A 25,677-nucleotide genomic window follows, 5' to 3' on the forward strand; every position below is an offset into this window, starting at 1 on the left:
GGACAGGGAAGCTGGTCAGAGTTGATGGGAAGATGGATGGAGCCAAATACAGGGCAATCTTGGAAGAAACCCTCTTGGAGTCTGCAAAAGACTTGAGACTGGGGCGGAGCTTCACCTTCCAGCAGGACAACGACCCTAAACATAAAGCCAGGGCAACAATGGAGTGGTTTAAAACAACACATATCCATGTGTTAGAACGGCCCAGTCAAAGTCCAGATCTAAATCCAATCAGGAGTCTGTGGCAAGATCTGAAAACTGCTGTTCACAAACGCTGCCCATCTAATCTGACTGAGCTGGAGCTGTTTTGCAAAGAAGAATGGGCAAAGATTTCAGTCTGTAGATGTGCAAAGCTGGTAGAGACAGACCCTAAAAGACTGGCAGCTGGAACTGCAGCAAAAGCTGGTTCTACAAAGTATTGACTCAGGGGCTGAATAATTACACACACCCCACTTTGCAGTTATTTATTTGTACAAAATGTTTGGAATCATGTATGATTTTCGTTCCACTTCTCACGTGTGCACCACTTTGTGTTGGTCTTTCACCTGGAAGTCCAATAAAAAATGATTCGTGTTTGTGGCTGTAATGTGACAAAATGGGGAAATGTTCAAGGGGACCGAATACTTTTGCAAGCCACTTTATTAATCCCCCGGGTGGTTTTCACACAGCTGAATAAACGTCAAACAGAAAACTGATTAAGCAGAAGTGTGAGATGGTCGAGAGTTTACTCCAGTGTCCTGTTATATTTTAGATAGCAAGGAGCAGACAGCTGAGTTTATTAAACTCCATCGAGACAGCGGTGATGCTAATCTGAAGGCTAGACCGTCCCATTTCATAGCCGTTTACTTCTGGCCTACCCGACCTTTGGAGGTATAGTTCTCATCACGCTGATTTATGTCCAAGTTTGATTCTAATTCCGACAGCGGTGATGTTAAAATGGGGTGTAACGTCATCATAGCAGCTTTGACTCAGAGTGATGCTGAAAAACTAGTTCATGCATTTATTACTTCCAGGCTGGACTACTGTAATTCATTATTATCAGGATGTCCAAAAAACTCGCTGAAAAGCCTTCAGCTAATCCAAAATGCTGCAGCAAGAGTCCTGACAGGGACTAGAAAGAGAGAGCAGATTTCTCCTGTTTTGGCTTCCCTTCATTGGCTTCCTGTTAAATCCAGAATTGAATTCAAAATCCTGCTCCTCACATACAAGGTCTTAAATAATCAGGCCCCATCTTATCTTAATGACCTTGTAGTACCATATCACCCTATTAGAGCACTTCGCTCTCGCTCTGCAGGCCTACTTGTTGTTCCTAGAGTATTTAAAAGTAGAATGGGAGGGAGAGCCTTCAGTTTTCAGGCCCCTCTTCTGTGGAACCAGCTTCCAGTTCGGATTCGGGAGACAGACACTATCTCTACTTTTAAGATTAGGCTTCAAACTTTCCTTTTTGCTAAAGCATATAGTTAGGGCTGGACCAGGTGACCCTGAATCCTCCCTTAGTTATGCTGCAATAGATGTAGGCTGCCGGGGGATTCCCATGATGCATTGAGTTTTTCCTTTCCAGTCACCTTTCTCACTCACTATGTGTTAACAGACCTCTCTGCATTGAATCATATCTGTTATTAACCTCTGTCTCTCTTCCACAGCATGTCTTTTATCCTGTCTTCGTTCTCTCACCCCAACCGGTCGCAGCAGATGGCCCCGCCCCTCCCTGAGCCTGGTTCTGCCGGAGGTTTCTTCCTGTTAAAAGGGAGTTTTTCCTTCCCACTGTCGCCAAAGTGCTTGCTCATAGGGGGTCATATGATTGTTGGGTTTTTCTCTGTATCTATGAAGCGCCTTGAGGCGACTTTTGTTGTGATTTGGCGCTATATAAATAAAATTGAATTGAATTGAATTGAATTGACTGGCAGCTGCAGTCACGGAGAAACTTGCGTATCTCTGTTCGGGAATAGCAGATAGAGCGTAGACTCTGAGAGGACGGCCAGCGTTTACGCTACGAAGACACGGCCGAGTGTTTTAACCTGACAGCCTGAGGTGTTCTTCAGTAAACTGGACTACCCGACAGAAGGACCCGAGGCCCCGCTGCACTTTTTCGGTAAGTTAAACGTGTTTGTAAGCTACTCCGTAACTACCGTCCTTAGCTCGGTCCTGAGACCTAGCTAGCTAAGATGAGCACTCGGCCGTCAGGGTTTGTTTAGCTAACCCGTGCAGGTGAATGAATTTACTCTGACTAAAGAAATCAAGAGAAACGCCCCGGGCTGCTCAGTCACTAATTACCGTTACTGTACTTTTATTACAAGTATTATACTGTAAAGGCAACAGGCTGCACCCCGCTGCAGCTCCTGTGCAGAGCTGAATATTAAATATCTTATTAAACAGCACCATGTTTTCAGTCTCCACATGTGTAGAGACAGTAACACCTACTTTAAAAACCTGGCACTTCAGTAACTCCTCATTAATCTGTAAAAACCGATCAAATAGCAAAGCCCGATATTTACTGAAACCAACGACTTCCTCTTGGCAGCTTAAGTTAAAATTTTAATTTTTCGACTGATTAATTTTTTAGCACTGACTGTATTTTTTATACTGAGTTTGTTGCAAATATTCAGGTTAAAAACTGTCTGAAATATTGTTAATGAGGTATGTTCACAAAGACACATGTGCAGAACTCTGTACAGCTTCCATCCTTTAAGACAAATAGTTTGAAGCATTAATATTTCTTCTTCAATACCAGTGCTGATACCAGTGCTGATACCAGTGCTGATACCAGTGCTGATACCAGTGCTGATACCACCTCCGTATGTTGTGACCAGGATGCAGCAGCACTGAAACCTGCTCCATCATCACATCTTTGCAGATGTCCATTTATAAAGCTCCAACAACTCAAAGGTGAACATGATATAGGAACATCTGTTCGTATATAAGGCTTTTTTTAAATAAACAGCTCATATGTCAGCTGTCAGCAGAACTGTAGGACTGAAAAAATGTAAGAGAAGAGAAGAACACTCCCGAGTGTGTGAGGACAGAAGGATCAGCTTTGTTTCAGATTTGAGAGATAAACTTTATTTATTTATTTATTTATTTATTTAGGACAGTGCATGTTAATGAACATAAATGTAAAAAAAAAAAAATTACATGAATGTAAACATACCAGATTATAGCCAAGGACTAATTTCCATCTGTTGTCCTTAAGCATAAAAAATAGACATAATAATTCATAAAAATTCATCATTCATTCATAATAAAAACTCCGTCACCAAACTTACACATACACACCATTCTGTTCCCAAATAAAACATTAAAACTGTACAATTCATACATGATCGCACACTTGATTTGTCCATAACCAGTTTTTAACCTTTGCCTTAAACAAACTGAGTGTAGAGCATTCTCTAATGGGTTGAGGAAGACTGTTCCACAGATGGCCTCCCTGGACAGAGAGGACGTTCTGCCCAAATGCTGTCCGTCTGTGGGGTATAAACAAGTCTCCTCGGATTGTAGCTCGAGTGGTCCTGTCTGAGCTTTCTTTATGCCTAATGAACTGCTTTAATGGTGGTGGAGCAAGGGAGTGTAAGACTTTATATATTAAACTCACTCTTTTAAGTTTCACCTAGTTATTGAAGTTCAGTAATTTATGTTTTTTAACACATGACAGTGGTGGTGGGAAGTCGGTTTTTTGTCAAGTAGTTTTAAACTTCTTTTATAAATGTTTTCAATAGTTTTAAGTGTTGTTGGACAAGCAAGTGACCAGGACGTCAAACAATAGTCCATATGAGAGATGATCATTGAGTAAAAATAAGTTTTTGCAACATTCATATTTAAATTATTACGTATATGATTAAAATTTTAATTATTAAATTTAAGTACCTGGGACACTTTATTTATGTGACTCTTGAAGGATAATGTTGGGTCTAGAATGACCCCAAGATATTTAAATTCTGGAGCTAATTCAAGCTCTACTCCATCATATTTATATTTCAGTTTGTGATGATTGTGTTCTTGTTGTGACTACAGGAGCCGTCCTCAGATTCAGACCTCAGCACCACCCAGTGACAGCAGACAGATCATCCTATAGTTTCACTCTTTGTAGTAACTCCATAATTAACTGATGAAAACAGTCCAAAGGTTAAAGTACCACATGTGCTGTCAGTGACAGCTGCAGCTGTTTAAAGATAAAGTTAAAAGGATGAATCACCCATGTAACTGTGTCACTGTATATCAGCATCAACAGGACCTGAGTTTGGTGTTTCAGAGAGCTGTTGTCTACGTCTGTGTGCTGTCATTGCTCAGTCTGACCGAACGATGGACAGACTCAAGTTTGACTTTGAAACAAACTGTGTTGTTAAACAGTTTCATGGTTCAAAAAACAAAACAATCAAAAACACTTTTTTCATACTTGTGTTAAGTTTTGTATAGAAATGAGACCAAATTGATTGTGAGGTTAAATGTGATAGAAACAGCTCACACTGACATCCATCCTGATCAAACATGAGTGTCATGAAGCCTGTTTGCAGTTGTTTGCACTGTTTTCCACTCTGGATGTTGTTTCTGTTCAGCTGTGAGTATAAAAGGCTCCATTCTACAACCTGTTTGTGTTAGTTGCTCAATAGAAACATTATTTTGTGCTGATGTTGCACTTCTTTTATTCACAACCAAAGAGTTTTTGACGTCCGCATCAAAATACAAAGATCAGTATTGTATAATGTTTTGGCTGCAGTGTGTTTTTGCAGACAGGTATAACTGAACAGCTTTAGTGTTTAGATTTTTTAAACTTGAGTATGAACTTATACAAAATGCAGCAAGATATTAAAAAAACGTTTGATTATAAAATCGACTATATTGGATTCATATCGATATCGGACATAAAAAGTGGCATCGTTCCATCTCTGCTTTGACTAGAGACACAGCTCTAATCAAAGAGGTGGTCCGCTTGCCTCCGCCCCAGAGAGAAGGGTTACATCTCCTGGGTTTAGGTGCGGCTTGCCCCTCTGAGGGCGGGGGTACCTGGACTTGGGATATAGAGTATGTTTGGGGAGTGCGACGGTCTGTGCAGTTTCTATTTGTGTCTGTCTACACGTTGGGTGAGTGCCGAGTATTTGGTTGTGCATATGGGGTGGGAATGCACGTTTGTGTCCGCGTGCGCCTGTTCGTCTGTGTCTATGTGTCAGGTTGGGTCTTAGACTCAACCTCTCTGGGTACATCTCAGGCCCTCCAAAGTACGGAGGCCTATCTCCCCTCACCACACTCCCTGCCGGTGGCTGATGCCCTCAGACGTTGGTGTGTTGGTGGTCCTTGTCGTCTGGGGCTGGGCGCTCATGTATGTACCGGCTCACTCCTGGTGGCCGATTGGCGATTCCCCCCCTTTTGGTGGTCCTCCTCGGGTCCTTGTACTCTGGGGCCTCTGGATATCTGGGGCCTGGATCTCCTCCATACCTGCTTCATACCCTGGGGGACGGGGCTATGGCTCCCCACACTCCCTAGCAGATCGTTACATGGAGAAACCTTTGGAATACAAGCATGCTGATCCACACAGGTGTGCACACAGGTGTACACACGGGTGTTCACAGACGCGGACTACACCTTTATGGCTGCTGCCTCTAAGCACATTGTGCGCCGTCTATCTTGCGTGCTGCACAATATCGTTTATTATTTAGTATCTACTGTTATCTACTACTAGCTAGTTTATTGTGATGGTGCTGTTTTTATTATGTTGTTTGCTTTCTCTTCTGTTTTTTTTTCTCCATACAGGTGATCCAGGTGTTTTGTTTGTTTTTCTTTTTTTCTTCCCCCCTTTCTCACCGTCTCTTCTCCCCTTTGGTTTTCTTTCTCTCCCTCTCTTTCTTTCATTCTCTCTCCCTGTCCTATCCCCCAGTCATGTCTGTCCCGTTTGTAGCAACCGAAAATAAAATAAATTCATAATTATAATAAAGGTCAATCAAATGGACCAATATGGAAAGGCCATGATGATCCACTTGGTAAAATAAATCCGCTTGGCATCTTTCTTGGCGTTAAGACAACAATTCTGATGGCTAAAGATCCAAACGGGACACACAAAAAAAAAAAGAGACACAGCTCTGTGTTTTCCAATTTGTCATCGTTTTGAAAGTTTACATTTCTTCAGTGTTGAGCAGCAGAAATGAGACTTTCCTGTCAGAGGTCATTTTTTAAAAAATGAGGTGAATCAACCATGAAAACCATGAATCAACATGTGAACATGAGCTGATGCTGCTGAAGTGAAGCAAAGTTACAGAGGTTTGATTAATATTGAGTAAGAACTGGACTCTCATACAGCGAGACTCAAATGCCTTTAAACATCAGCTTATCCTGCTGATCCAAGTCCAACACTGAGTTTGTAAAAACATGTTTGTCAATCATTTTGTTTGGTTTCTGAGGAAAAAGATTCAATAACTTGCTGCTAATACACAACATTTCATCATATTTCCTCATAACCCTCTTTTGTCTGACCATTTGATCCCATTTGAATTTGCAATAAAGGATCCACAGAGTTTGGTGACAATAATGACAGTAGATGTTTGTGTGAAAGTGCTGGAAGCAAATGAGTGTGTGATGTTCTTTCAGTGTTGCACTTTGTAGACGCTCCCTGAGCACTGGTCTCACAGCCAGCTGCACATAGAGACCAGTGTTGTTAGTCCAGGTCAGAAGATGACTTGTTGGAATGAAAATGAGCTTGTAGTTTGTCTGCTTTAATAATGTGACTGGAAAAAGGTGTTGGACTTCAAATATGTCCATTTCTGTCACACTTCACCTTTAAAAGTGAAGCCATGTGGTTCCTGGAAGGGAAAACACGACTTTTTCAAGTCTTTGTCCTGTTTTTATGAGAAATGTACGACTTTAATGTGAAACATTCAGAGTTTTTTCTCTTGTTGTGTTTGTTTGAAGCTGCTTCCTGTTGGCTTCAGCTGTTTGGAGTTTCCATTTTCTAAACTTCTACATTCTGAACCTTCTTCAGCTCTGAACAGATGATGAAACACTGAATGATTTCAAGCACTTTGTCTAATAAACTTACATCTTTCATTCTTTATACAGATTGGTGGGCTGTGGTTTGTCAGAGATCAGCTGTGATTATCTGGCAGCAGCACTGAAGTCCAACCCCTCCCATCTGAGAGAGCTGGACCTGAGCGACAACTACAACCTGAAGGGTTCAGGAGTGAAGCATCTGTGTGGTTTCCTGGAGAGTCCAGGATGTAAACTTGAAACTCTGAGGTCAGTCAGCATGTTTTAGTTGTGCTGAGATGAATATGATGTGAAAGTTGTGCTGACACTAAACTGCAGACATCAGGCTGATATTATACTGATCCACACTGAGGATCTTCATGGTAAAGTCTGTTTTCTTCTTCTCTGGTTTAGTCCATTGACTGCAGCAGAACAATGTTCACATTTCAAACAGTGATACTCAACGTATGGCCCGCGGCCCACACGCGGCCTGCCCACCTTTCCTGATTCAGAGAGAGGGGACCCTGATTAACTGTGTAGCTTCTTCCTCACAGTTCTAAGTATCAGACACAACAATGAATAATCCACAGCTGACTGTCTTTAGCAGGTCAAAGGTCACGGCACACAGCAGACAGTCAGAAATATTCTAACTCTGATCATTTATCAGTTGTGACACTGTGAGACTTGATCAGAGGTGTGATCATCACAGCAGAGGCCTTTGTGTCAAAGTCACTGAGGATCAAACAGAAACACATGAAGCAGATTTTCCTCTTCTGGCTTTTTATAGCAGATAACCTTCAAAATATTCTGCAGTCGATCAAAAACTGAAGCAAACCATGAAGCAACATGTGAACATGAGCTGATGCTGCTGAAGTGAAGCAAAGTTACAGAGGTTTGATTACAGACACAGCTGAGAGTTTGTAATCTGTCATCATTTTAAAAAGTTTCCATGGAACAGCAGAAATGAGGCTTTACTGTCAGAGGCCGACAGCACTGAACACAACAGCAGACTGGTGGCTAATAAACAGTGAATGATGCAGAAACAGATGTTTGAAGCTGTTCTTGGAGTACACTGAGAGAGAGAGAGCTGTGCAGGCAGGAACAGCCAAAGTCAGAGAGAATTCATGAGCATATTGATCAAACGTGAAGCAGAGTTTGGATCTTCTTTTGCTGCTGCTTCACTCAGTTTTGGTTGGAGACAGATGAAACCTGCAGCTTCAGGATCTGTGAGCTGTCCACTTTCAGCCCCGATGGCGTGTACGTGCCGTCGAGTGAACGATCCACGCTCTGTGTTTCCATCTTTGTGTGTTTAGCTGCTCTCATTTACTGTTTTATCTGTTTGCTGCTTGTTGAAATAGTTTGTGAGCTTTAACCTGAGATTCTGGCAAAATACATTTATATTAAACATCGATTCAGGATTGAATGAATCAACATCGTTTTATTCAAATTAAAACCATTTAAATGGGAACATGAATTTTTTACAGCCGCCTCTAATGCTGGGTAATGTCAGCTGGTCCATGTGCAGCTGGCTGTGAGGCTCAGGGAGCGTCTACAAAGTGCAACACTGAAAGAACATCATCCATAAATATTGAGTAAGAACTGGACTCTCATACAGCGAGACTCAAATGCCTTTAAACATCAGCTTATCCTGCTGATCCAAGTCCAACACTGAGTTTGTAAAAACATGTTTGTCAATCATTTTGTTTGGTTTCTGAGGAAAATGATTCAATAACTTGCTGCTAATACACAACATTTCATCATATTTCCTCATAACCCTCTTTTGTCTGACCATTTGATCCCATTTGAATTTGCAATAAAGGATCCACAGAGTTTGGTGACAATAATGACAGTAGATGTTTGTGTGAAAGTGCTGGAAGCAAATGAGTGTGTGATGTTCTTTCAGTGTTGCACTTTGTAGACGCTCCCTGAGCACTGGTCTCACAGCCAGCTGCACATAGAGACCAGTGTTGTTAGTCCAGGTCAGAAGATGACTTGTTGGAATGAAAATGAGCTTGTAGTTTGTCTGCTTTAATAATGTGACTGGAAAAAGGTGTTGGACTTCAAATATGTCCATTTCTGTCACACTTCACCTTTAAAAGTGAAGCCATGTGGTTCCTGGAAGGAAAAACACGACTTTTTCAAGTCTTTGTCCTGTTTTTATGAGAAATGTACGACTTTAATGTGAAACATTCAGAGTTTTTTCTCTTGTTGTGTTTGTTTGAAGCTGCTTCCTGTTGGCTTCAGCTGTTTGGAGTTTCCATTTTCTAAACTTCTACATTCCGAACCTTCTTCAGCTCTGAACAGATGATGAAACACTGAATGATTTCAAGCACTTTGTCTAATAAACTTACATCTTTCATTCTTTATACAGATTGAGCTGGTGTGGTTTGTCAGAGATCAGCTGTGATTATCTGGCAGCAGCACTGAAGTCCAACCCCTCCCATCTGAGAGAGCTGGACCTGAGCATCAACAACAAGCTGCAGGATCCAGGAGTGAAGCATCTGTGTGGTTTCCTGGAGAGTCCAGGATGTAAACTTGAAACTCTGAGGTCAGTCAGCATGTTTTAGTTGTGCTGAGATGAATATGATGTGAAAGTTGTGCTGACACTAAACTGCAGACATCAGGCTGATATTATACTGATCCACACTGAGGATCTTCATGGTAAAGTCTGTTTTCTTCTTCTCTGGTTTAGTCCATTGACTGCAGCAGAACAATGTTCACATTTCAAACCTTCAAAGAAGAAGAAAAATCCTCCACTGGAAAATTCACTGTGAAACTCTCAAACTCTTCATTGCACCTTAAAGTCTGTGTGACACTGAAATCCAAAGCAAAATGTGCGTTTGCTTTACAGACAGCAGTCCAACACAAACATACACACATCATCCAAAACACAGTCCAACATCCAAATCTCCTCCACTGCCAGCATGAATGATGGGAAAGAGAAGGAGGAACACTCTGACATTCAGGGTTAGAATGAGTTTCATCAAGCAGACTGTGAAGATCAAAGCTGCATTAGAAAGCTTACATGAATGAATGAGTGGACAGAAGTGGACAGAGATCATCTGAAGCACTTCAAAGGCTTTAAATCAGCACATTTCTCTTTATTCTTTATCAACTCTGTTAGTTTCTCTCAGTTTTCTGTGGAATGAAGCTAACAGCAGGCTAATAAGATGCTAATAGGTTTCTATTAAAGGTTGTAATTTGTATATGAAAAAGTGCTTTGGCTCAGCAGGGATCAGCTTACAGGTAGAATACAGCTGCTGGATGGGATTAGCATGTCATAGCTATCTACCAAACTGCTAACTGGGGGATTTCAGGCCATCTATGGATCATTTTTGCTAACTGTTTATTCAGCTTAGGCTCACAGGGCTGCAGCCTGTGCCCTAGCTGTCATAGGGCAAGAGGCGTGGTCCACCTGCACAGGTGAGCAGTCCATCACAGGGCCAACAGAGAGCGACAGAGAAGCACTCCCTCACATCCACACCTACAGCCAATGTAGAAGCACCAATGAACCTAAGCAGCATTTCATTGGACTGTGGGAGAACATCCAACCTCCACAGAAAGGCCCAGCTGACCAACAAGCTTCAACCTACAACCTTCTTGCTCTAAGGCACTAGTGCTAACCACTTTTGCCCATTTCAGCCCAAATCCTGCATCTTCCTGTTTCTGACTCCAGGCCAGCTCCACTAACACTTTCTCATCAGACACTGCCACCTAGTGGAGGAAGTCTTAGTTCCATTTGAAGCTTCAGATTACAGTTAGTTCCTTTACAAAGAGGTGGAGGTGGTGGGGCCACAGCACCATCATCACTGAGTGCCATAGGACACTTAACCTTTGTTTCCATATGCTGGGAACTTCCTGTTGTTCCAAGGAGGACTGGAAAATGTGTGAAAATCTCCCAGTCAGTTCCTCACAGCACACTTCAATCATTTCCCTCCCACAGCATCAGGACCAGGGCTTTTTCTCTCTTTGGTCCCACTAAGAGATTTCCACACAAACAGCTCATCAGTGGGACTCTCAGAGCTACCAGCCCTTTGCTACAATCACAAAGCTCTTCATTGAAATCAATGATATCAAAGCTGGAATCAAATGAGTCCAAGTCTTCTGCTGATTCAGCATCACATTCATCTTTGCTCCTTGTCCTGCATCCCCACCATGGACTTCATTCCTTTCCAAGCCAGCCTTGAGTGTCCTTTATTCAGCTCATCCTCTGCTTTACTTTTACACATGATTTTAGCTGCTTTATCTCTCTTTCAACAGGTTTCTGTGCCTCAATCTTTTTCTTCTCTCCCTCATAACAAGACAGCTTCTTCTGCCTGAGAACATGTTGGAGTGATTTACTAATCCAGGGCTGCTTATTGGGGAAAATACTTCCTGTTTCCAAAGTAATCCCCATTTTTCCCAGAAAGAAATGTCAGTAGAAATCGATGATCTAAGTGAGAACATGAGCCTTTCAAAACTCCCAGTGGGTGCAGTCAAAGCAGTCCCTCAGTCCCAGTATAGAGTCTTTGGTCCAGACTGGAACAACTGTGTGCCCAGTTTGAGCTCTCTTCAGTGCTGTGACCTGACAGACCCAGAGGGGCCATCACATCACATTTAGAAGCTCCCCTGATGGAGCCACAACACATGTCCAATACTTAGTCTGTCTTGTTGGACCAACTGGAAGAAATGATTCAAGGACTTAGTCACAGAACAGAGATTCAAATCTCCAAAATCCAACTGGCTGCATCAGGACATATAGTCTGAAACTCTGCACAGTTTCCAGTTTGAAGCTACTTCCTGTTGGCTTCAGCTGTTTGGAGTTTCCATTTTCTAAACTTCTACATTCTGAACCTTCTTCAGCTCTGAACAGATGATGAAACACTGAATGATTTCAAGCACTTTGTCTAATAAACTTACATCTTTCATTCTTTATACAGATTGAGTTTCTGTGGTTTGTCAGAGATCAGCTGTGATTATCTGGCAGCAGCACTGAAGTCCAACCCCTCCCATCTGAGAGAGCTGGACCTGTGGAGAAACAACCTGAAGGATCCAGATGTGAAGCAGCTGTCTGATCTTAAGAAGAGTCCAGACTACAGACTGGAGACTCTGGTGTAAGTAGAGTGATGGAGTGAGTGGGTGGTGCTGTCAGCAGTATTGTACTAAACACAGTCAGTATGAAACAAAGATCCAGTGTTTCCTGTAAAGCTGCAGCTTCTCAGTGAAGCTGTGAGAGGAGAACGGTGACAGGCTTCAGGATTGGACACAAACACTTCCTGTTTCTCACCTTTATGGTCACCATAGTAACGGCTGACACGCTCTGATCAAACACTGTCAACAGCCAATCAGCTCTCTGAACAAAGCAGCACGCAGACCAATGACTGCATTGATTTCCAAGTTTAAAGCAGTGAAGAACACAGTCTGTAGGTGAGGAAGAATTTAGTGAGAGCAGATGTTTGGATGGAATTCCTCCAGTTAACAGCTGGAACCGTCCATCTGGATTGTTGGGCTTGTTGTTGGGGTTCCTACAGAGCTCAGAGTGGACACACCAAGGTTCTTCTAATGAATGAAAGTCCAAACTCAAACTAGGAGGGAAAAACATTTTCAGCAACTTCAATAAAAATCCAAAGATTAGAAAAAGTGAAGCAACAATGAGTCCTAGTACAGTCCCAGCACTGACGTCCCTGCTGCTCTTTATACTGGATGTGCTGCATCACTGACTGACAGCTGATGAAGAGTCTCTGGAAACACTCGTTTATCTCCTCTGCTCTTCCTCCTTCTCTCTGCAGGTGGAGCTGATGATGGTAAACAGGACGGTGTGTGTGCTGAGAGAGGAGCAGCTGTGTCCTGATGATCCAGAGAGGTTGAAGCAGCAGCAGCTTGTGTGTAGAGACGCTCTGACTGGGCCATGTTACTGGGAGGTGGAGAGGAGAGCTTCATCCAGCAGTGACTGACAGAGGAATGAAGTGCAGATGACTGTCAGCGCTGCAGAGTGAACTGCTCTGAGAACAGCTCCACTGTCAGACACAATGTAGAGTCCAGCATCAGCCCTGTGTGTCCCTCTGGATCTGACAGAGGATCATCAGTGTATCTGGACTGCTCTGCTGCTGCTCTGTCCTTCTACAGTCTCTGCACAGTCTCTGTCTCACTCTGGAAAGATTTTACAACTTGTTGTAATTACAGAACGTTAATATAATATTCAAACATGTGATCTTCTCTTTATTTCTGAATCTTTACCAAATAAAGAAAAACCAAACTAACAAACAGAAGCTGTCGTGTCCTTTTTCACCACATCTGTGAATCTTTTCTGTGTTTTTCCTCTTTTCCTCCTTCCTGCAGCTCCATCTTCATCATTCTGTGTCCAGTATATGTGAACACGTCCAAAGCATCTGAGCCTCATGTTACCCGTTTGTGTGAGTTACGCCTGTCGTTGTGTTGTGGTGTATAAATAAGGGGCAGGAGACAGCGCTGGATCTCTGAGTTCTTTACTCTCAATTTCTGCAACATCTGCAATATCTAGAAATGCAAACCTGTGAGCTGTGTGTGTTGTGCGTCTGCTCGGCCACCTCTCCTCCGGCCGTGCTGGAAGCAGCTGTGCGTTTGACAGTTTTATCGACTCGACAATAATTGAACAAATTAAATGTTCAAAAATATCAACTTAAGCACTTCAAAGTCAACAAAAAGCTTAAAACAATGAAATAATATTTCACTGACAAAACAACAGCTCATAAGAACGATACACAAAATAATACAGAAACAAACAAATAAAAGTTATTAACCAGGATCCATGTTTTTGTCACAAACACTGAATCAGCTGATTCACTCTTTATGTTTCTGAGTTTGTTTTGTGATTATAGTTCTGGTTTCTGTTTCTGTGTCTTCACTGTGTCCCACGTCTCCTTACTTTGGACTGTCTGTCCTGTCACTGAAGGTGTCTGCCCAACAAGGACGTGGTGCTGAATGCATCCAGACCCCTGCTGACTGTCTTTGCAGCTTCGGTCAAAGGTACAGTGTCCACTGTGACCCTGAGAGCAGGACACAGCCAGAGGTGAGTCAGCAGTTACAAACTAAATGCTGCTGACATGAATCAAACTGCTGGATAACCCACTGCTCATGAAAATGGCACCTTTCTGTTGCTTTTTGAGATTACTGAGAATATTTGAATTGTGACTCAGATGGCAGATCCAGGCTCTCAGCCTCCAGCTGAAACTTCCAGTCCTCCCCCAGCCAGAAGCTCTGATGCTGGGCTGAGAGACTTTGATCCTTCCCTGGATCCAGAAATCCAGGAGGGAGAAGGAGAACAGGACCTCCTTCCTGATCTGGAGAGGCCTGAGGGAAAGAAAGATGGAGCAGACAGAGCTTTGAACAAATCCAAACCTCCTGAGCTTCACCTCCACAAAGGTGCAGACACTGATGCACAGATTCACATGTGACACCTGCAGCGTCCAGCTTGTGCCGCTGACATTATCTCCACTCTGATACAAGCCTCATTCACTCGCTCACACACGTTCATACAATCACCTTTTCCTCACAGTCACACACATGAATGTAATGAGGGGAACTCGGGGTTCACTGTCATTCCTCAGGATCCTTTGATATGCAGACTGGAGGCTCTGTGGATGAAACACCGACTGTCTGAACCACTCTGAAGTGTTCATGATGGACTTCATCCTGATTAACACTACAATACTTGTTAGAGGCCTTTTATATGTAATAATATTCTTTTCCATTAAAGCTCTGAACATTCTCACTCTTTCTTGACCAGGTGTGACAGGTGAAGGACACCGGCGAATAGGAGGACAGAAGCTGAGAGCCATTAGTCACATGACTTCAGCTGCTGCTGCCTCACCAACCACTGGCCCCTCGGTGAGTCTAGAGTTACAGCAGTGACCACAGGAAGTGCACACGTGTGATCTAAAGCTACATGTGGGCCTGTGACCATCAGTCTTCTCACTGTGGTGGACGGGTTTGTGAGTCCCTGTGATGCTGGGAGTGTCCAGGACAGTCGCTCCTGATCGGGTCTCTCATGGAAAGCTGGTCCCAGGAATTCCTGGAAAATTCCTCCACAAAAGAGAACTGGGAACATAAGTGCAGAGTGACAGAGGTGCTCAGCAACCCTGCTGTTATATGGGAATAGAACCAGAATAGTCGGCAACCACTTGAGTTAAGTTAGCCAAAGAGATGCGACTCAGACTGACTTCATCATGTTGGCAACGTGTCTGCATTGATAAACTCCAGTTATTGACAAATCAGAGAATAATTCCAGTCGTTCAGAGACAGATTGTGATTGTTTGGAGGATGTAATCGTTTCCCTTCAGGGAGCGTGTTGGACGCTCAGTGTCCGGGTGATTAGCTGATGCAACTACTTAGAATCAGTTTGTGAATATGAAGAAAATCAGTGCAGTCACTGGACAAACTCTGATTCTTCCTAGTTTCACTCTTGTTTCAGTCCAGTGTGACTGAGGTGGTAAAAAATGATCTGACTTTTAGCCACACAGCTGTCTGCTAGAGAAAAAGCCTTTGTGCACAACTTTCTTAAAGGCAAACGGCACCATGTTCACTGCAGCTGCAGCAAACGCAGCAAAGAGTGAAAGTTGGACTGAGAATGTTGTGACTGTTTCATGAGAAAGAGCAGGAAAACAAGCATCACACACCCAGACACAGTGCTGGGATTAGAATTAGACTTTAGAGCCAAATGTAGGACAAAAGCTTTAATATGAAAGAGGAAAACCCAACAACAGCCAGAGCATGAAGCTCAAATCTACACCAATCACCAAGAAAGCTGACAGGCCTGTGACACGTCAGAGACGCCGTTCAAATCATAAAGAAGTTGGTTTATTGACAAAATGTAAAAAACCAAAAGAATCAAGTCAACCTTCAGTTTAGAGCGAGTAGACCAATCAGGCACAGCAGCAGCTCTAGAATAAGCAACAATTTGATGTATTACAAACAACCTTTCATATACACACATACATATGGCTCATATGCTGTTTAAAAAGGGCTCAAAGACCCAACAGATTACACAAAGTACAAAAACACTTTCATTCAGACAACAGTCAGCTGTGCACGAGACAGAGAGCCGACTACAGTTAGTAACATGGACTCACTTTGTTTCAGACACGACACAAAGTAACACAAAGCCACAAAGAGCAGAAACATCAAAAAGGAGGCAGAGCAGCAGCAACTCTCCATGAGCTGTGAGGCTAACAGCTACCCACACTTCCTGTGATGCATAATGAAAACAACATTAACCTGAAGGATGATAACAACAGAAAGAAGTCTAAGCTAACGTTACACAGCGCTCACACAGCGCTGACTGTACAGGCCTCACACAGCTACGACCTGCATCCACAACACCTGATTCTACTGAACACAAACAAGTTAATGATATATGAGCAATCCAGGGAAGGCTTCCAGGAAGGTGAGGATCCAAAGACAGCTCTACAACAGCATCAGTCAGCAACAATGTTACTAATCACTGACTCTTTCATCCTTTTATACTCAATCAAAAAGTGCTGTGTTCACATTTGTTTCTGCTGAAATCCAGAGACTGAAAATGCGTCTTTTTAAAGTTTGAATAAACTGACTGAACTTCTCACGAGTCCAACCGTGAGGAACACTTCCCCCCATGACACATCACAGGACAACGTCTCAGTGGAGGGGGGACAGTAGCTCAGGCAGTCACACTCAGAATCGATGCCTCCAGTCAGGGTCAAACGTGGTCCTCAGAAACCTGCAGATGTTTGGGCCAAGCTCTCACTGGTCTCTGCGTCTGTAGACTGAGCTGATGTTTCTCCAGGTGTCTGGTAAAAGGACGATGCTGCTGTCCAATGAGGCGAGGAGAGAAGTAGCCAAACAGGCGAGAGCCGTGAAGGAGGAACGGCGGGCAGCTCTGGATGCCCGACATAAATACCTGATGAGCAGGTTGGCCGACGCCGGCAGCCTGGAGGAGGCGGCGGTGGAAGACGCCATCGTCTCTGATGACAGAGTAAGTTCAGAGACGTGATCCTTCCTCAGAGTTGAACCTTTGAGTCATTAATGTCTGATTCTTCCAGTTCAGTCTGATCCATGAATTCTTTGCTGCAAACGGATCCAAGAAGCTGATTTTCTTCTATCAGGATGTCAAACAGGTAACTTTGATCACATTTCAATGACTGACACATGAAGGTCTAACCGCTCTTCATAATCTGCTGTCCTGTTTGTTGCAGCGTACTTTGTATTCATATCTTTTAATATCTGCCTTTCTCCCAGAGTCTGTCCTCCCGTCAGTCTTCCTTTGTGGACGCATCAAACTCAGCTGTGGCTCAGAGGAAACTCTTCCTCACTACGGGGAACTCTGAGGTTGGCTTCAGCTTTTTATGTTTAGTTCATGTGAGAATCACAGAAAAATGCTGATATGAGTGGAAGGTTCTGCTGGGAAATTGGCAAAGAGCAGATTATTGAACAGCGAGGCAGACAGTTCATTTCAGTGATGCCAGTTTATTAGAAACGAGGACTGTGGGGCTGCTGGAAGTCAGGACGGCCGTTCTCTGGATAAACCTGACAGCTGAGGTGGAGAGCAGGATTTATCCACAGACGGCTTCTTCCAAGCAAATGTCCTGAACACACCTGAGCTGAGGGTTACACAGTGTGTCCTGTGTGATCTCTGGTTTATGGTGGTTGAATCTCACAAATGTGACCATCAGACCTGACGACTTATTTGTGATGTTTTCATTAAAAATATCCTGGGTGAGGTGTTTGGGGCCTGTCCCATGAGGAGGAGTCTCCAGGGCAGACCCAGGACACACTAGAGAGGTTATATCTCTCAGCAGGCCTGGGAATGCCTCAGTATTGTCCTGGATATGCTGGAGGAAGTGGTTGTTTAGGGAGGTCTGGGATTCTCTGCTTAGACTGCTGCACCTGTGACCCGGGACCAGATAAACAGGAAATGGATGTTTGAAATTCAAAGAAATCCTCTTTTAATAATGAGGAAAAAAGACAGCAGGAGATCCATCGCAACTAACAAAACACTTCAAACACATCAGTGCATCAACTTTAATCAACTTCATTTGGTTCAAATGAAGGAATCTAACAAAGCACTCACTAAAATGAAACACCAGTTAGTTTCCCGAGCTCAACAGGTCGAACACCTGAGTTTGGTTTGTGGTGCAGTTTTTATTTCTTCTAGATAACTTGGGTTATTTGCACAGGAAGGTTTTTTAAATGTATTTCTTAAGTACGATCTTATATGGGGGTTGATTTTATAGCATAACAGAATAATGTAATAACTCTAATAGAGTATAAAACATTTGCAGAATGAAGTACAAGGTGAAGAAAAGTCAGAACGTCCCTGTTTGAAAATACAGTCTCAGAAGGTCAGAGATGGACAAATTCAGCTACAGAAACATGTGGCCATTTTTTTAAAGCCATAGAGCATATTACAGACGACACAAAGAGCAAACACTGTAAACTTCTAACCACAGACCTCACACAGCTCACACACGTCAGAGTGAAGCTGTCATTTCCTGAAGCTTCCACACAAGAGAACTGGCAACAAGGTGGAGTCCTCATGGATCACTAGCAGAGAAATGTGGGTGGGTGCCAGACCACATGGACTCGACTCACTTTATTTCATACAAAGGAGCAGACTAATGCTGTCATCCTTAAAGACTAACTAGAAACAAGCAGTGCGCTCGCATCGACTCGACTTGTTTTGCAAGTTTGAAGTGAGATGGTACTTTGGAGTCAGCCTCCCGAGATGATGGCTGGCTGGTTTTTGAAAAACATCTCATATTTATACAATGAGTAGCAGACTTTCCTGACTTGCAGAGGTCAACGTCCTCCTCAGTCATGCGCCATGAGTGGCACAGATACTATTCATCAAATAACTAACATGGCCTTGATTGTTACTCCAGAGACTTATCTGCGATGTAGCTTTATAGCATTTTCATTAGCAATCGTATGATTTGTGTTACAATGACCTTTGTGGACGGGCCCGGACCCCCAGGCCTCGTCCGTGACGCCGACGGTGAGCGCAACGTTTTTGTTTTCTTGCGCTTAAAATAACCTGATCAGCGTTCTGCGGACGGTTTGTTTACATTTCTCACATCTGTGATTGTTCACCCGGGTTGGACACGAGCAGAGAGGGCTTTCAAGATGAAAAAGCCAACGTGAAACTTTAACGGACGACAATTGCAAGTTTTTCAATCAAATCTCCGTCACACCCTTCCTTGACCTCATCACGTTACCCACCTTAGTCAAGGAACAGTGGTTCGGGAAAATATGCATTTGTTTTTTGGACCAGTTTAAAACGTATCTCAACTAGTGATGTGCGGATCGATACTGAAATATCGATTCCTCCGATACCCGTCATTGTGTCCGGCCCCTTGGCGTGCACACTCACAACAATGGCTGAGCGTAAACAGAGTCATGTGCAGACGTATTTTACCTCCACGAACAGCTGAGACGTGGTTTGCCATACATGTGGCAAGAATGTGAGGTGTTGTGGTAACACCGCTGACCTGGTCAAACACCTCAGAGTGAATCACATCACAGAATATGACGAGCGTATGTTGAGGGGAACTGAAGAGGAGGAGAGGGAGAGGTGCTGCCAGGGCGAGACAGACGTCTCTCACGGAGTCCTTTAATGCTGCAGGCAGGCAACAAATAGCCACAACTTCAGGTTTTTCATTTCTATATGATAATTCTGCATCATTAAGTGATAAGAACAAGTAATCTGATGTCCTGTGATCATTACGACGCTATAATTTGAGATAAAATAAAAGATAGAGTAAAAAAAACAAGTTTTTGTTCAGAGTATCGGTATCAGATCAGTATCGTCGATACCACCCTGAATTTTACTTGGTATCGGATCGGAAAGGAAATCAGTGGAAATCAAATCCTGCTTCTACAGGTGTCCAGTTCATTCACTCTGACCCCTCCAGATAAGCGTTGCCAGTTCTCACTGTGCTGTAGATCACATTTTCTTGTGTTTGGGGTTATAACGGTTACTTTTGAGGTCTGTGTTATAAAGCAAGTTAATCCTGAATTTAACTGGAGAAGACAAATTCCCACTGCGTGGTGTAGTGCACAGCCAGGCATTCTTTACATTAGTTCGTTTGACAAAACCAAAAAGCCGAAAGTATTTACTTGGAGTTTGGTTTGATGAAATAAGTGCCAGAATCAGTGAATACAAATGATTCCAATGACATGAAAACTGGTCGAAGGACAAATCCCTCAAGAAAAGCACGACTAGCACATTAAGTTTGTTTGTAATCATCATCATTTCTAACACCATGCGCACAACAGTGATTTTGTTACAGAACACTAAGATAGTAAAATCTGGGAAATGATGATATTTCTTTCCAAAACTTCCTGTCTGGAAGACATTAAAGCTGCTGTGCCACCTGCAGCTTCTTTCAATCTATGTTATGTGAATATATCTTTTTTTTTTTGGGTTTGAACATCCATTCAAACTCACTCTCTGCCTAGCAAGTGTCATTCCCTCATTTCCTTGGGGTCCAGCTTCACATACGTGGCACTGAGCCTTTTCCTTTGTCACCTCTTTCTGCTACATGCCTAGCCTCCCAGTTTCTTGGTCTATTTTCTTCATTTCGCTAACTACACTTCTTTTTCTTTGTAAATCTCTTCCTTCAAATACTTTCAAAATCACTTTTCTTTTTTCCCTTTCTTCTGTGCAGAGAAGACGTCAAACCCCTTCTTGGCAGTTTATCTCAATAAAGCTGTACTATCCCAGCCATCTGGTAAGTCTTCCCTACTACCCAGAGCCTGTTTATACTCCTGCATGTCTCTGCCTTCACTCACTTCCTCTTCTTGATGTCCAAACTCATCCTTCAAACTACCATTTGATGCTGCATAGCTGCATTCTCCCTGACACCTCCTTGTCTCCTGTCTTTTTGATTTCACCTTCTGCATAATATTTAGTTGCCCTGTGTGCAGCTTCCTCCACTTTCATATATTTCTACAAGTTCCTCCCTGTTCTTGAAGTATGTGTGCACCACGGCCATTTCCACTTGGAAAATCTGCCCCACATCTGTCTTTCTAGATTTCTCTCCTAAACACCACACCTACCCAACACCTCATAACCTCTGTTCCCTTCACCTAAATGTCCATTGAAGTCTGTGTCAATCACCACTGTAGTATGTGGTCTCTTGCACACAAAATGTGTCTACCCTCCACCTCCATAATATGAGTCCGCCAGCCCTCCCATTGCCAGTCAGAGTCCATAACAAGTCAAAAACATAAACAGCTCGAACGTATTATTTATTTAAAAGAGAGAGAGAGAGAGAGAGAGAGAGAGAGAGAGAGCTCAGTTGTCCTTGCTCTAGCATCAAGAGTCAGTGGCTGGCTGTTCACTGCAGGCTCAGCAGTCCAATGGCCGATCAGCAACAACACAAATAAAAAATAAGACACGTTCTTGATTATGACAACAAACCACATCCAAAAAAATATGACAGCAACACTTTAAGTTTTGTGTGCATTCATCATGTGCAACTCTGCAGAAAGTCTCATGTCAAGGATGTGTGGACAGGGGGGCTATTAAAAAGTTCCAGTATACAGAATAGAAAACCATCAAATGAATGAAATAAAATCTGTTGTCACAGTGGTTTTTGAAGGAACGATTACTTCACAGATGGACAGCCTCATTATATTTTAGTTAAACCTGATGATACACACTTCACGTCACCCTAGTTACATGTTTTTATTTGCCATGTGTATGTTATCCAAGGGAGGGAAAAAATGAAAAAGAAAACTTTTGATGTGTCCAGACATTTCTTCACATCAGCTGCCAGCAACCAGTTTCAGCATGTACAACTGTTGCAGTAAGTGTGCTCATGCAGACCAACTATGCTGGTCCACTGTTCTTAATGGTGCTGCATGTTGAGAAAGAAGTGAAACAAATGTTTTGTTTAACAAGTCCACTAGTGTTAGAATAACTTGGCATTTCCAATCTGTTTCTGCTGTAGTTCAATGAAAGGTTTCAGTTACTTAAGTTTGAGAAAAACCAAAAAAAACCGTTGGCCAGCTTCCCTCAGGGTCACTCCACGGTTGATGACATGGTCCACTATTGTAGCTCTGATGTCATCAGCAATTCTATTTCTTACTCTTCTTACCCGTCCTCTCCCCCCTCCTCGTCCTCCTCTTGCTCCTCCTTGTCCTTGTCGTCCTACTTCTTCACCTGCACGTCCTCTTCCTCGGCCTCCTCTCACTCTTCCTGCTCCCTCCATTGTACTCCACACACAGAGCTTACCTGTATCATAGTGCTTAGGCTGATTGCAAAGTGAACTAATTATCTAAAAAAGCTTTCACATGTGGCAGTGTGCCAGACAGTTGACAAAATGGTGTAAATAATGGCCATAAATGTGTATAGTTTTGCTAGGAGTGCGTTGATCATTTGGAAATTGAGTGCAAAGCAGTGAGTTGTGTTTACAGTTCTGCAAAAAGAGTGCTGTGCAGTGGATTGTAGCTACAGGTTTGCAAAGTGTGTGTTACAAAATGGCAAACTGAGTGCAAAGCAGTGTTTGTGCTTTTAGTTTTGCACACTCAGTCAGTGGTTTTGCTATAAGTATCAATAGTTTTAGGAATTGTGCTGTAAGAATCACAGTTAGGGTTTAAGCATTCAGAAAAACCTGTAATAAACGCACACGCATGCGTCTTCAGCATTACTGGGTTTCTGCAGCTCCTGGTTTCCTGTTTAATACATTCACACAAGCAATCAGACGCTATGAATCGTTCCACAATGTTTGCAGTCACTTTTCTTATCCCTCCTGACTCAAGAGCATAAAGCGATCTACGTTAGCTCTGGGAATTCTGACGGTCGTTCAGTAAATCTTTGTTTAATCTCTTTATTTGCTTTTTGGAGAAGTGAAGGTACAAAAACCTCGTCAATCAAATTTGCTTCGGTGGACAGAAAACAGCCGTTGTAGACTGTTTGGGGTTACCTTTTATAAGTATTGAATTTTCAAAAGTGAAGTCAGTTCTTCTGACCAGGTTCAGACCAGGATGAACACAAGTATGATACTGGACCCACTAGAGAACTGGTCCCAGCTGTGGGTTCACCTCCTCCTGCTGAACTCATAGGACAGACTCTAATGTAGCATCACGTTCATCGGTCACTCCTGACCTCCTGTGAAGCATGACGGATGTGTAATTAATGACTTCAGTATTTGGGGGCATTATTGCTCTAAAAATCATATTAATAGTATTATTATTATTGTGCTTTAGGCTGCACTGATAACGCAGAGGTCTCTTCTTCCTCTGGGCTGTTTAAAGGGCCAGTTTGTCCAAAGCTGTGTATATACCAGCTGCTGTCAGGCTTCAGATGTCTGCATTAGTCCACAGTCCACTGTTTGTAAGCCATTGCTTTACTGCAAAAGTTCCCATCTACTGTAAAGAAATGGAGATAAGCAGGCACATAATATGAAAAGGCATGCTGTAGCTGACTTTGTCTTTTCTGATCCATCGGTTTGTGTGGCTCTTTCCACAGGAGGGACCTAACCCACACTTTATTTACTTATATGATAAGTTTAGTGGAGTGTAGTGCAAAATACACAGTGTTTACTTTTAATTTAACAACATGAAGCTGCATCAAGTTTCCATGGTGACTGCTCAAGAAATTCTGCATTCATAAATAAACATCAGACTGTCAAAAGAGCTCATCTGTGCGAGACCACCGAGCTGAGAGCATTTTCAGGTCCAGATCCCCCGTACGCCATCGTTGGAGAGCAGTTGACGTTTTTCTTCCTGACTTTGATTTGAACACGTTTAAATGGAAAAGAGTCAAGGAATCTATAAGCCTATCAGGGTATGTGACGCTTTTGCTTTTACTGCATTTCAGTAATTTGAAGAATTTGATGTCGTTTTAAAAGTTGACAAACTGAGAATCATTTTAAGTAACAATGACTAAATTGCTATTTCTTTGACAGGTGTTGTTCAACACACCGATTTATGAAACAGCTGTAAAGATCTGCTGGTATCTTCCGGGCTACAAGGCTCAGGTTAGACCCAGATTCATGCAAACCAAAGCTGACAGAAAATATCAGGTCATTTCTGAGGACCTGAGAGTGGTGGTGATTAAATGTCTCCTTTACTTTTAGGTTGCGGTAATGACGGAGTTTCTCAGACTTCAGCAGGAAGATCTAATTCCACCGAACCTCACTGCTGAAGATCTGAGAGATCTTTTGGTGGAGAAGAGCAGGGAGACGCTCAGAGAGCAGTGAGTTACTGTCACACCTGAAAGTCTGTTTGTGGTGACGTGTAAGTGCTGAGAGAAAACCTCTGCTTTGCTTTCTTTTGAAGGCTGTGGGAGTTTGAGTTAGAGGATTTTGACGAAGAGGAAGCCAAACCTCTTCTAAGGCTGGTAAGACGAGAAAACCCACAAGACTTTTTTTTCATTACGTGCACATAACCTTTACACATAAGCGCACTGTAAATGTGTTTTCTGTTTCAGGTGTGGGCGGTGAACGTCAGCAATAAAATGAGGGACGTTGAATTTGAAGCCAGGTTGCTTCTTCAGTTCCCAGAGGCCGTACCTCCTAAATTTCAGTGAGTCACATGTAACATACAGTTATTAACCCTGTAAGACCCAACCCATCAAAAAACAGCCAGAAAATTCAGATTCTTTGGAACTGAGATGTTTATCAACCCTTTAAACAAAAGCCACACATGAGTTCTTTGCTATGTCATGTTGTGTATGATTTACTTTTATTGTGTATTTATTTTTTGTATCACATTTGATACACTGGGTGTTTTTGGCAACTTTGTGTTAACGACAATGTTAACTTTAGACTAAAAAAGAGTTTTGTCCACAACATTTAGAAATTATAGCAAGTATTGATCATGTTGATGAGATCGAGGTCTCAGAAACTCATGTATGTACAAAGGTGGTTACAGGGTTAACAGTCCAGCTACAGTGTTTCAATATTTAAATGATGCTTTGAATATGTTTAACAGATAACTCTTATCATGTTTTTCTACAGAGCACCTAAACTCCTCAGCGCGGTGAAGGATTACGTTGAAATCCTGAAAAAGAAGCAGCAGGAACAGCCTAACAGCAAACTGCTCACCGCGCAGGAGGTAGTGGTCGAGGTAGTTCCCCGCGTTCTCCAGGGCTTCTGGGAGCTTCCTCCTCGTCCCCTCCTAAACATGGCCTCCCAGAGTCTAAGTATCCTCTCCACCAGTGTCACCAAGGCCACTTTAGATCGTGTCTCCAAGAGCCTCACGGCGATGGAAACACAGGCCGTCTTCACCCGCTCTATCCGAGACGATCTGGTTGACAGCATCCTGACGGAGATTAGACAGAAATTTCCTGAAGAAATTCTGTCTATCCAAGTTGCAAACTTTGCACCCCTGTTGCTGAAGACCATTGCTGATGTAGCAAGGATCCGGATATGTGAAATCTTTGAGCCCCCTTCAAGTCCTGATGTGAAGAGCACAAATGGTGAGCGCTCCTCTGACGGCCTTTCAGTGGCAAATGTTCCACCAGCCGAAGAAGCTCTGTCAGAAAGTGTTGCAGAGCCCGACGCTCCCTGTGAGGAACTTCTTTCTGAAAGGGCATCCAGTCTGAGTACTCAAGACCTTACGATCGAAGGAGCTCTGTCAGAAAGTGTTGCAGAGCCCGACGCTCCCTGTGAGGAACCTCTTTCTGAAAGGGCATCCAGTCTGAGTACTCGAGACCTTACGATCGAAGGAGCTCTGTCAGAAAGTGTTGCAGAGCCCGACGTTCCCTGTGAGGAACTTCTTTCTGAAAGG

At 43.0% G+C, this 25,677-nt stretch overlaps 1 protein-coding gene across 1 annotated transcript in view; it reads left to right on the forward strand.

Moving 5' to 3' along the window:
- Positions 1-25,677, forward strand: part of LOC309701496 (NLR family CARD domain-containing protein 3-like) — a 391,901-nt gene that overhangs the window by 94,929 nt on the left and 271,295 nt on the right. The window contains exon 6 of the mRNA XM_082525737.1: positions 9,320-9,496. Coding sequence (XP_082381863.1) covers positions 9,320-9,496 — 177 coding nt within the window. The remainder of the gene's footprint in view (positions 1-9,319; positions 9,497-25,677) is intronic.

The sequence above is a fragment of the Aulonocara stuartgranti genome (genome assembly GCF_965226115.1).
Source record: "Aulonocara stuartgranti genome assembly, chromosome: 23".
In the NCBI taxonomy this organism is placed as follows: domain Eukaryota; kingdom Metazoa; phylum Chordata; class Actinopteri; order Cichliformes; family Cichlidae; genus Aulonocara; species Aulonocara stuartgranti.